Source organism: Rutidosis leptorrhynchoides, chromosome 6 (assembly GCF_046630445.1).
Source record: "Rutidosis leptorrhynchoides isolate AG116_Rl617_1_P2 chromosome 6, CSIRO_AGI_Rlap_v1, whole genome shotgun sequence".
Taxonomy (NCBI): domain Eukaryota; kingdom Viridiplantae; phylum Streptophyta; class Magnoliopsida; order Asterales; family Asteraceae; genus Rutidosis; species Rutidosis leptorrhynchoides.
This window is the reverse complement of record NC_092338.1, coordinates 433,089,584-433,103,314: the sequence shown is the minus strand read 5'-3', so window position 1 is coordinate 433,103,314 and position 13,731 is coordinate 433,089,584. Positions and strand designations below refer to the sequence as shown.

Genomic DNA, 13,731 nt, shown 5'->3' with positions numbered 1-13,731 from the left:
ACTAGTAATCATCTTTTCATTCCTTTATCAATGTTAATCATTTTCTCCAATTGTCATCTTCCTTTTATCCGCCATAAAAAATCATAATTGTGATTAATAGCGTGCAGTTTAGTAATAATAGTGGTGAGGATTGTCATTGAGGTGGTGAAGTGATGGTGGTTGTTTTGCTATGGTTTAATTACCTCAGAAAACAGCTGCAGTAGCTCGTGAAAAAAAATGGGTGACGTTTTCCAGCTTCATATAGCAGCAAAAGATAATGGATGTCGAAGGAAATGGGTGGTGTCGGGTTAATGTAGTTTTAGGTGGTGGTTCATGGTTGTTTTTGTCACGAAAGAAACAGAAATAGCAGGAAGCACATACGTTTGTTGTTTGGTTCTGTGAACAACAATTAGAAACAGAAAAGATAATGTACATCAACAGGCGAACAACAATGCTGTTTGGTGATTGTGTTGGGGTTCGACAGAAAATAAAAACTAGCTTCAATGTAATCGTTTTGTGGAGTTCTTCAAATAAATAATAACATGGAAGCAACAATAAGTAATGATGATGATGAACCTGAAGTAGAAATAGAAAAGAAACAAACGACGCATCAATAGTGTTGTTGTTGTGGTGTTTACGACTAAACAGAAAAGAAAACAGTGATGGGTTTTGATAATTTTTGATTACAAGGTGGTGGCTAGTTGGTGGATCACGATGGTAGTGAGTGGTGTTCACAAGGTGGTGATGATGGGTTGTCATGAAAGTGGTGTATGGTGGCAGTGTTAAAAGAAGAAGAAAGAAACAAAATATAGTGAAGGTGGCGGGTTTGTTCATGCTCAATGGTGGTGGCGGTTATCACGATGGTAGGTGGTTTTACAGCTGAATAGAAACATTACCATGGCGGCTGCAGCAGTAGTTGTTGATGATGGTTGAAGGTGTTTTCAAATGGGAGTTCTCGGTGAATGTTGTCCTCAAAGTTTGGATGAAGGTGGTGTGTGTAACCGATGGTAAATGGGTTGGGTTGTGGTTCGAACAATAAATAGAAAGATGGTGGATTGAAGTGGGTTTGATGGTCGTTTTCAAACTCCAAGTACAATCTTACGAATACATCACTAACACGACGCCAATATTATAGGAAGGAGGTTCATGAAGGTGGTGGGTGATGGAGGTGTGGTTGTCCAAAGGAGTCGATGGAGAAGACAAAGTGTGAGATGATCCAGTTGTATGTGTAATTGCTTTAAGCATATGTATATATCTTCCATAGACATATAGATTAGGTAAGATAGAATATAGAGAATTAGATAATCAAACACAAACAGTGGCTCCCAATCATAATTCATACTCACGGGTGTAATAATCTCTTACTTGCCGACACTTTAACTCTCACATACAAGAATCAATTGAGAGGGAATATAAAAATAAAAAGTTGATCATGATTGATTACAGAATTCGCGTAATTATCTGATTTATTACTATTAATGAGTAATAAATATAAATATATTAATTATAATACAATAATAATAATAATAATAATAATAATAATAATAATAATAATAATAATAATAATAATAATATTAATAACCATAATAATAATTATTAATAATAATGGTAATAATAATAATATTATTAATGATAATTGTGTTATTTTTATATTAATAATAATAATGATAATTATAATATTAATAATGATTTTTAATGATAATGGTAATAATATTATCTAATGATAATACTAGTAATAATTCTAATATTACAAATTACATGTATCAAATTTCATATCTTTATATTAAATATATTTATATTTATTTATATATATGTGTGTACATATTTAGTTACAAATAATGGTTCGTGAATCGTCGGAAATAGTCGAAGGGTAATTGCATATATGAAACAGTTCAAAATTTTTGAGACTCAACCTAACAGACTTTTCTTATCGTGTCGAAATCATATAAAGATTAAGTTTAAATTTGGTCGAAAATTTCCGGATCGTCACAGGTTGATCAACCCGAGTTCTTATGTATCTCCGCTATATAATCTAACGGGGATCGGTTAATTAACTTCTCTCTTTTGCTCTTCGTATATGTATATAGCTCAAACCGGTTGATTAGTTTAGTTTAGTTTTCTCGTGGTTGTATATTTGGTGTAGGTCGATCTATATCTCTTTTGTACATTCGTTGCTTGTTAATATATCATGCTTGCTTTTTAAAAAAAAAAGTTATATATAAACGGAAAAACTCATTTAGGTTCATGAACATGTTCGAGCTAAAGCTTGTTTAGTAAACAATCTTTATAATATGTTCAATGCAAGCTAGAGCTCAAGTAGTTCAAGAGCCATCTTTCTTCTAAAATCAATTGGTAGTAGAGAGAGTTTTTCTTTAGACTTATATGCATACATTTGTTTTGTTTCATATCTGATGTGAAATTTTGGTTCGCACCCTTACAAAAATGATGTTGACGAGTGACCTGTTGAAAAATTCATCAAAAATAAGTTCAAACAAGCAAAACAACAAAAGCTTCCAAGTTTAATTGTTTATGTGCATTATAACTCATTCTTTTCTTGTATTCATCATCCAACTTTGTTTGTTTCGTATCTTGTTTTGTTAGCTACAGACAAAGCAGATAACATTTTGTATATATTTCATGCTCTTATGCTATTTATATCAACATACGTTCTCTATTATATTAACTTTATTTCAAATTGAATATAATCACCATGAAAGGCCTTATAATTACTCTTTGTGTTTTATCCATTGTTTCTTCCGTTACTTTAGCTGGTAATACGTATGGAGGAACTGCCGATGGATCCGAAGAATGGGGATACATTGAAGTTCGCCCTCGTACGTTTTTTGTGTGTGCTTTTTTTTGTCTAATTACATTGTTAGATTCATTGTTAGTATTTTTTTGTCCGTGATTTAGGAGCACATATGTTTTACTGGCTATACAAAAGTCCTAACCGAGTTGAAGATCCATCCAAACCATGGCCTACGATTCTATGGCTTCAAGGAGGCCCTGTAAGTACTTAAATAGATGGTGTAAGCTATTTTTAGATTTTTAGCAACTATACTTGCAATATGTGACTTGGAGTTGATATATGCTACTACCTAAAAGTTAGTTGTCACCAAAAGTCCAATAGTTGCTTTCACTATGTACTAAATTAATTTACATCCAATTTGTTCTTATGTAGTTTTTCCTTCATGATGGTCATTTAGACGTGACTAGACAGGTCACGTCAGCATGGCCAACCGTTTATTATTGGTTGATTTCTATAGATAACCACGGATTAAAGTTTGAAACAATATAACCTTGCCTCTCCTAATTTCAATTGAAATAAACAGGGATGAACCTACATAGTGCTCAATGGATCCCGCAACACCACTAGTATGAAATTTCATTTTACAAAGTATATTTCAATAGTGTAGGACACAACTAACTTTAACAATAAGAATTCATATATTTTTAAAATTACTAAAATACCCTTCAAATATAATTAGCTTTGAAAAAATAATTCAGCATCTATTGAGTTTTGTTCCTAAATTCGCCACTAGCAATAAGCTATAAATGAGTAGTTGCTCAATCACTACTAATTGACGTCATTAATGTTCATTTTATTTTATGCAGAGTGGTTCTGGAGTTGGGTTTGGAAATTTTGGAGAAATTGGGCCGTTGGATATTTACATGAAGCCGCGAAACTCAACATGGCTTCAGAAGGCCGACCTCTTGTTTGTGGTACTCTTCGAGCCTTATATGAGCCAACCAATCTAGAACTCAATATCTAATAAAGACGATGCTTATTCAGGTCATAATTGACATGTTCATTTACAATTCCAGGATGGTCCAGTTGGAACTGGCTTTAGTTATGTTGAGGATGACAGCTTGTATGTAAAAACTGATGTAGAAGCAGCAACCGATTTAACTACATTGTTGAAACAAATCTATAATGGAAACAAAACCCTTCAACAAAGTCCAGTTTACTTTATTGCTGAATCTTATGGAGGGAAATTTGCAGTCACCCTTGGGCTTTCTGCTCTAGAAGCTATCGAGAAAGGCGAACTCAAGCTTCAACTTGGAGGTATATACATACTAATTTCATCGCGTAAATCTTGATATTTTTACCAAAAATAACCAAAACTTATATATTTGAAATTGTTTTGCTTAAGTTCGGTTTTCCGAAGAGTCAAATGTAATGTTTAGAATCTTAAATAATCAAATTAGGCATATATTTTATAAACTTTCTTTGTAATTTGACACTGAAGGAGTTGCTTTGGGCGATAGTTGGATTTCACCTGAAGATTATGTGGTAAGTCATACTCATTTTGTCTGTCCGAATAACAAGTGTTTAGTGTATCTTAAGACTTAAGCTATTCAGATGATCCTAATTATGTAATGGTTGTAGCTTTCATGGGGTCCTTTACTTAAAGATGTGTCAAGAATTGACGACGTTGGTTTAAACAAATCCAATAGGTTTGCCTAAACCTTATACGATTGTGGAATCTATAAACATGTATAAGTGTCACGAAAAAGGTTTGATACTTGGGTGTTTTTATGCAGTTTAGCACTGAAGATTAAACAACAAATCGCTGATGGTCGGTACACAGAAGCAACCGATTCATGGGGTGACCTTGAGGACACCATTTATAATAGCAGTAACGGCGTGGTACGTTAAGGGGTTAATATCAAAAATATACATGGTGGGTGAATATTTAAAATTAATTATAATATTTTTCTAGAAATTTTTTTTTACATCACACCATCTGACCACATAATATTTACACATTGCCTACCCTGAAGCATGAACCCATAACCACTGCCTAATAATAATTCATCACATAATGCTAGGCCAAAGACACCATTTGTTCGAAAACTTGAAATTATCATATAGGGAGTAGTTGTTTCTTTTGTTTAACATAAGCTATAAGCTAGTAAAGACATGTAACGGTGGATGTTTTAGGATTTTTACAACTTCATGTTGGATGGGGATAATGATCCAAATATCGCGACAACAAATACATTAAGAACAACAAATACATTAAGACGAATAGGAAAGAAAGAATATACCTGGATCATGGCTGCTGATAAGCCCGATCTTGACTCTGTAATGAATGGTCCAATTAGACAGAAGCTCAAGATCATTCCAGAAAATGTATCGTAAGCTCCCGAAACCAACAAAAAATTATTTTTTTACGTGTATTATTGCTATATGTGTGGTATTAACGATATTAATGTGTTGTAGATGGGGAGGACAAGCTAACAATGTATTTGACTCCATGGCAGGTGACTTTATGAAGCCAAGAATTGCAGAGGTAAACTTTAAAACTCAAAAATAGTATTTGTAATTGATAATTATGGTGAGGAGTATGTTGGAAATTTAGTGTAATTGAGGGATTTAATCTACACTTGTAAATGGATTAGGAGGTACGGAGTGTACACCCATTAAGTGATAGATTACCTGGACCCGAAAGTGGTTTTCCATTATCACAAATTTGAGTGATTACGGAAGTATTATTCATGCACCCACTTTTGCTGTTAAAAAGTTGGTGAAACATCTCCATCGCGGAGTAGGTGAAACATCTCCATCGCGGAGTAGGTGAAGCATCTCCATCGTGGAGTTAGTGAAACATCTCCATCGTGGAGTAGGTGAAACATCTCAATCGTGAAATAATACTTGTTTTTGGGTGCCTATAAATATGGACTATTATTCATGAGAAAAAAACACACAAAAACACCTTAATACTCTTATGCAAAAGAGTTCTTGTTTATTGCCAATAACAAGAACTAATCTCTGTCTTATCCAAAAGTGATATTCGTGTAACCCAGGTAATAAGGGTCGAATAATTACTTTCGGAAAGTGATACCACGATTCAGTGATTTATCCGGTCATTGATTATTTTACCCTTGTTATAACGTTAAAAGTTTCCAACAATCGAAAGTAATTATCTGTTATAATCGATGGCGGCTACGATGAAACACATGACGGTGAATTTCTCCAAACTTGATAAGTTTGAGGGAATTGATTTTAGGAGATGGCAAAAGAAGATGCACTTCTTTCTGAGCAGCAAGAGTGTGGTGTACGTACTCAGCACACCAATTCCTGAAGATCATGGTGATGATGCCACTGTTGAACAAATTCGGAAAAGGTGCAAGTGGGAGAACGATGACTACATCGCTAGAGGTTTAATCCTCAATGGTATGGCTGATTCCCTTTTTGATATTTACCAAAATGTTGAATCTGCTAAAGAACTATGAGACTGTTTAGAAACCAAGTATATGTCTGAGGATGCTTCTAGTAAAAAGTTCCTTGTAAGTAATTTTAATAATTACAAGATGGTCGATTCTAGACCGGTCTTGGAACAATACAACGAGCTCATTTGTATACTTGGTCAATTCACACCAGATAAAATGAATATGGATGAGTCTATTAAAGTCTCAAGCATAATTGATAAACTACCTCCATCTTGGAAAGAATTTAAACATTCTTTGAAATATAAGAAGGAGGAGTTAACTCTTGTTGAGTTAGGTAGTCATCTGCGTATTGAGGAATCCCTCAGGTTGCAGGATAATGACAAGCCAAAGAGCAACGAAGTTGCTAGTACGTCTGTTGTCAATATGGTGGAACATAAAAAGTTCACTGGTAATAATGACAAAAAGGGCAAACGTAAACATCAAGGTTATAACAAGGCTAATCCGAATAAGAAGTCTAAATTGACTTGTTGAAAGTGTGGTAAAACTGGACACATGAAAAGCGATTGCAAGGTTATTTTTAGTAATAATAATGCCAAAGGATCTAGCACAAGCGGTTCGGGAAATGGTTTAAACAACCACAACTCAAAAGGTCAGAATATATTTAATAATTCAAATAAGAATTATTATGTTTCATATATATCTGAGGCTTATTTTGTGCAGGATGATGATGTCGCGTGGTGGGTTGACTCGAGAGCTACCACCCACGTATGCAAGGATAGATTTTGGTTCAAGACTTACGAGTTCGTGACTGATGGATCAATTCTTCATATGGGAAATGAGTCAACAGCCTCTGTTCATGGACGTGGAAGTGTGGATTTGTGTTTTAGTTCTGGAAAAATTGTTTGTTTGTTTGATGTTTTGCATGTACCACAAATAAGGAAAAATTTGATTTCCAGTAGTGTGTTAAATTGTTGTGGTTATAAACAAGTGATTGAATCTGATAAGTTTGTTTTGTCAAAACATGGTATGTTTGTTGGTTTTGGTTATTTATGCAATAGAATGTTTAGACTTAACATTAATCACTTGAATGTTAATTTTGCTTTTATATCTACTTCTAGCATAAATAATTCTACACTTTGGCATGCTAGACTAGGACATGTACACTTTAAAAGAATGCAAGATATGTCTAAAGATGGATTAATACCCGCCTTTGACATGAACAATGAAAAGTGTAAAACGTGTATGTTAACAAAGATCACTAAGAAACCATTTCAAAATGTACATCGTGATACTGAAATTTTGGAATTAATACATAGTGATTTATGTGATTTGCATGCTACTCCTACTTTAGGAAACAAGAAATATTGTGTGACTTTTATTGATGATGCTTCTAGGTTTTGCTATGTTTATTTGTTACATACTAAGGATGAAGCATTAGATAAATTTAAAATATTTAAAACTGAAATAGAATTACAACAAAATGTTTTGATTAAAAGACTTAGAACGGATAGGGGAGGTGAATACATTGACCAATCGTATTTTCAATCCGTTGGTATTATCCATGAGACCACAGTTCCTTATACTCCAAAACAAAATGGTATATCTGAAAGGAAGAATAGGGTCCTCAAGGAAATGGTTAATTCCATGTTATCCTATTCGGGTTTAAGTGAAGAATTTGGAGGGGAAGCTATGTTAACAGCTTGTTATTTGCTTAATAGAGTTCCTAACAAAAGAAACAGGATTACACCTTATGAACTTTGGAATAAAAGGAAACCTAACTTGAATTATCTTCGGGTATGGGGTTGTAGGGCGGTCGTAAGAATGCCTGATCCCAAGAAGAAAAGTTTAGGTGAAAGAGGTATAGATTGCATATATGTTGGATATGTTGAACATTTCAAGGCATATAGGTTCTATGTAATAGAGCCTAATGAGTTTGTCTCAATCAATTCTGTGATTGATTCAAGGGATGCAATCTTTGATGAAAATCGATTTTCATCTATACATAGACCAAAGAATATGATTCCAAGTAACAATGGAATCAACAAGGATTGTAATGATGAAGTCTCTGAAAAGGCTGTTGATCAGTCACTTGAGCTTCGGAAAAGCAAAAGAGAAAGGAAACCTAAATCATTTGGACCATATTTTCAACTATACTTAGTTGAAGGTTCCAGGGATGATGTTTCTACCCAATATTCGTATTGTTTCAATGTTGATGATGATCCCAAAACATATGATGAAGCAATGAGGTCTCAGGATGTTGCATTCTGGAAAGAGGCAATTAATGATGAGATGGATTCCATCATGGGCAATAACACTTGGGTGTTAGCTGATCTACCTCCTGGTTGCAAACCTTTGGGTTGCAAATGGATCTTCAAAAAGAAGATGAAGGTGGATGGAACTATTGAAAAGTTCAAGGCAAGGTTAGTCATTCAAGGCTTTAGACAAAAGTCTGGAATTGACTATTTTGATACTTATGCTCCTGTGGCACGTATCACTACCATTAGACTGCTGATTGCTTTGGCTACAATTCACAATCAGGTTATTCACCAGATGGATGTGAAGACAGCATTCTTGAATGGTGATTTGGATGAGGAGGTTTATATGAACCAACCTCAGGGTTTTGTCATGCCAGGAAATGAAGGCAAGCTGTGCAAACTTGTGAAGTCCTTATATGGTTTGAAACAAGCACCTAAGCAATGACATCAGAAGTTTGATGAAGTGGTTTTATCTAGTGGTTTTAAATTAAACCAAGCAGATAAATGTGTATATAGTAAATTTGATGATTCTGATAAAGGAGTTATAATTTGTCTATATGTTGATGACATGTTAATCTTTGGGACTGACCAAAGTCAGGTTGATTTAACAAAAGAATTTTTGTCATCAAAATTCTCCATGAAAGATATGGGGGAGGCTGACGTTATCCTTGGCATTAGAATCAAACGTGAAAGTAAAGGAATTTCGATTTGTCAATCTCATTATATTGAGAAGGTGTTGAAAAAGTTTAATTATTTTGAATGTACTCCTGTGGATCCAAGTGAGAAGTTTATGCCTAATCAAGGTGAAGCTGTCTCACAACTTGAGTATTCTCCGGTGATTGGCTGTTTGATGTACGCCATGACTTGTACAAGGCCGGATATTGCTTTTGCAGTGGGAAAACTGAGTATATATACTAGTAATCCTAGTACTCATCACTGGCAAGCAATTAGGCGGGTACTGAAGTACTTGAAGAAAACTATGGACTATAGTTTATCTTACAATGGATTTCTTTCGGTAATAGAAGGATATTCTGATGCGAGTTGGATAACCAATATTGAAGATCATTCTTCAACGAGTGGTTGGGTGTTCTTGCTTGGGGGAGGTGCTATTTCATGGGCTTCTAAGAAGCAGACATGTATTACCAACTCAACGATGGAATCTGAGTTTGTTGCTTTAGCTGCTGCTGGTAAAGAAGCAGAATGGCTTAGAAACTTGATCCATGAGATACCATTATGGCATAAACCTATAGCACTCATGTCTATTCATTGTGATAGTGTTGCGACATTGGGAAAGGCTTATAGCCAGATGTACAATGGAAAGTCTAGACACTTAGGTGTCAGACATAGCATGATTCGTGAACTTATCATGAATGGGGTGATTTCTATAGTGTTCGTGAGGTCACAACAGAATTTAGCTGATCACTTGACGAAGAGATTGGCAAGAGACTTGGTTGACAAGTCTGCTATGGGGATGGGTTTAAAGTCCACATAAATTTCTAATTATAAGATACCCAATTCCCTTTTGATGAAAATCAGAAGCTGAATTCAATGTGGAAGGCTTATACTTAGAAATTTGGAGTACATAATTTTTATATCATCCCAAGGTAAGATATGTACTCGGACCTGCTGAAGCTGAGGTTGAAGTCTAGCTTCTTAATAGTTCATTTGAAAAAGTGCATGAGCAGGTGCATGACTGAAATGAAGTACCTATGTGAATGTGAAGTTTTGCCGCTTTAACAAAGCTTGAACTTTTGTTTTAGATACATTCATGAAAGGATATGGACACATGACTTGTAAAGTGTCAGGATAACTTTAGAGTATTTGATAACCTATGTGTATATTATTTTCAGTTATTCAAATGGGTTGAAGGGTTCAATTCTTAGAACACTCCGATTCTCGAATATTTAGAATGTGTAATGTATTAAGGTGAAAATTCAATCTTCAAGATATTTTCATTTATGCATGAGTTTTTGTTTTAATTTGTTTAATTCTCATGAAACGAATTGCACTAAATTGGGGAAGATTGTTGGAAATTTAGTGTAATTGAGGGATTTAATCTACACTTATAAATGGGTTAGGAGGTACGGAGTGTACACCCATTAAGTGATAGATCACCCGGACCTGAAAGTGGTTTTCCATTATCGCAAATTTGAGTGATTACGGAAGTATTATTCATGCACCCACTTTTGCTGTTAAAAAGTTGGTGAAACATCTTCATCGCGGAGTAGGTGAAACATCTCCATCGTGGAGTTAGTGAAGCATCTCCATCGTGGAGTTAGTGAAACATCTCCATCGTGGAGTTAGTGAAACATCTCTATCGTGAAGTAGGTGAAACATCTCCATCGTGGAATAATAATTGTTTTTGGGTGCCTACAAATATAAATATGGACTATTATTCATGAGAAAAAACACACAAAAACACCTTAATACTCTTATGCAAAAGAGTTCTTGTTTATTGCCAATAACAAGAACTAATCTCTGTCTTATCCCAAAGTGATATTCGTGTAACCCAGGCAATAAGGGTCGAATAATTACTTTCGGAAAGTGATACCACGATTCAGTGATTTATCCGGCTATCGATTATTTTACCATACACGAAATTTCAATAAAACCTCCAACAGAGTATTCAGTATTAATAATGTATTATAATGAATCTTGGACAAATCAAAATATAAATTCCAGTAATAGTCATGGATTGGGGTTCGATTTGAACCTAATGTACCAAATTATTATTTGGAATTTTTCATTCTCAAACTGACTCTACTCAGAACTGATCGAATTCTCACAATAGAAATTCTACGTTTAATTATAAATGTGAATGTATATATATATTGAAATAACTAAACTTTTTTAATAGGAACTGGAAATTTTCAAAACTGAAACCTAACCTGACGGATAATTCAAATGGTTTTTCAGGTTGATGAGCTTTTGTCAAAAGGAGTAAATATTACTATATACAATGGCCAGGTATGTAACTTTTTCCTATTTGGAATTACATATAAATTTTTTACATTTGACTAATTACATATTCTGCAACTTGTTTTTCATGATAGATTGATCTAATATGTTCAACCAAGGGGACAGAAGCATGGATCAATAAACTCAAGTAACTAATCATATACGGTCATACGGAGTATTATTTTGTTTCGGGTTTCAGTAACGATATGTGTATATTCAACTATATATAATATGGGTTCTTTCTATTGTTCAGGTGGGATGGTTTATCAGCATTTTTGAACTTAGGTCGTAAACCACTATTATGTGGTGAAGATGACACTGCTACAAAAGCATTTGTTAGATCATATAAGAACTTTGCATTTTATTGGATTCTTGGAGCTGGTCATTTTGTAAGTATCTTATCTTCTGATCATTGTTGATTCAATGTCGTAATGTAGAAACCATTGCCATAACTATTACTGGAAATTGGTTGGGTTATGGACTTATGGTTGCAATCTTTATCACTAAATTGTGGTTTTTTACTGTTTTAGGTTCCGGTTGATCAGCCTTGTGTTACTCTAAAGATGCTGACTAGTGTGGTGAACTCGCCAGCTTAATGACTCACGATGTATTGTTGATCAGTTGATTTGGTTTGTTTAATCAGATATAGTTTAAACTCAAAACTTTAATAATTCAATAAAAGGGATTTTGAGAAAGCTTATATATATTAATGATGATGTTATGAGTCCTGCCCATCCCAAATCCTATTCTGCTACTGTTATCAACATAACAAAAAACAGCTGCAGCCATACTGATCTAAGCCTTTGTCTAGACATCTTTTTTCATTTGCAGATTGACCAACAAAAAATTTCTTGACAGATGACACGTCATCTTAACGTCAGACGCATAATGCATTGCTAGGTTTATGTATCAGCAAACTTTCAGTGCATGTCATCTACAAAATGATGGGGTGGTGAATTTAAACAGGGACATATAAGTAAATTCATGCCAATCCAGCTTTCTTCAAAGCATCCTTAAAGTCTTTTGTGCTGGTCCAGGACGGTATCTACAGGTGCATACAACATAAACAAAGCTATATGATTTGTAGACTATATTACTTTTGCTCATCCCTTGACCTACTTAACAAATAGATGTGTTGGGTAAAAAGTTATAATGAATCCTTTTGTTAATCAAAACAGGTAATAGTCGGGTTGGGACGACCCACCAACACCTTTTTGTCCCTTTATAAAACTTGTGTGACTAAAATTATCATAATAATTTAGAAATATAAGTGTGTTATAAAAACGACGTTATAAGCATTTACATACACGTATGGTGATTTTCGACACATTTGACCTCTTCTCATTTTCAGTCCCTTTTAAAAATTAACCTGTTTGACTCGTTATCAAGCATAAACAGTATATAAATGGGCTGAAATTGTCGCCTCTAAACATGAATATCAACAAGCTATAGATGAAACTAGTAGAGGAGCCCTCGTTTCGCGCCGGGACTTCGTTTCGAATATAATTTATTGCATTTAGTTCGTAAAAAAAAATTCGTGTTCAACGGTTATGTCGGTTAAACCCAACTCGAGTCCCACGAAGATATAAAAGTCCGTTAAAAATTTAGGTGTGTTATAAAAGTTAAATTGGATGTTAATTTTATTATTATTATAGATATTGTATAGTAGATTTTTTGAGTATAAATATGTGTGTTATTAGTTTATAAAACACACACTAAATATATTCTCTCATATTCTCTTATATTCTCTCATATTCTCTCTATATACTTATTAGTCTACAGTCAAGAACTAGGCCACTAAAGGTAGTTATAAGCCTACTGAATTATAACACGTTATCAGCACGAAGTGCTCCGTATAATCAAGGTTTATCTAAGCAAGCACACGTCACTAATCAAGGTAAGAGATTATCTAACTTTTATTAACTTCACTAACATTTATATTTATGTTATTTAAGTTATATATGGTCGGTTATACCGCCTGAATTATATTTCTGTAATCTAACTTTTATTAACTTCACTAACATTTATATTTATGTTATTTAAGTTATATATGGTCGGTTATACCGCATGAATTATATTTTCTGTAATCTAACTCTTATTAACTTCACTAACATTTATATTTATGTTATTTAAGTTATATATGGTCGGTTATACCGCCTGAATTATATTTTCTGTAATCTAACTCTTATTAACTTCACTAACATTTATATTTATGTTAATAAGACCTCATGATTGTACGCAACACGTCATTTGACAACACGGTACTTTATGTACGCAACACGTCATTTGACAACACGGTACCATGGGTCAAGATTAATTCCGATCAATACGAATACGATGAGGTCTTTATATGTTATCTAAC

General features: G+C 34.0%; 1 protein-coding gene across 1 annotated transcript; it reads left to right on the top strand.

Annotated features, from left to right (window-relative positions):
- Positions 1-2,680: 2,680 nt before the first annotated feature.
- Positions 2,681-11,965, top strand: LOC139853188 (serine carboxypeptidase-like 51; the record flags this gene model as incomplete). Its single annotated transcript, XM_071842569.1, has 13 exons — positions 2,681-2,813; positions 2,893-2,987; positions 3,595-3,702; positions 3,805-4,045; positions 4,230-4,273; positions 4,370-4,437; positions 4,525-4,630; positions 4,925-5,121; positions 5,207-5,276; positions 11,328-11,378; positions 11,465-11,517; positions 11,623-11,758; positions 11,900-11,965. Coding segments are annotated over 13 exons (1,368 nt in total), but the record flags the coding sequence as incomplete, so codon positions are not given.
- Between the last annotated feature and the right edge of the window lie 1,766 nt (positions 11,966-13,731).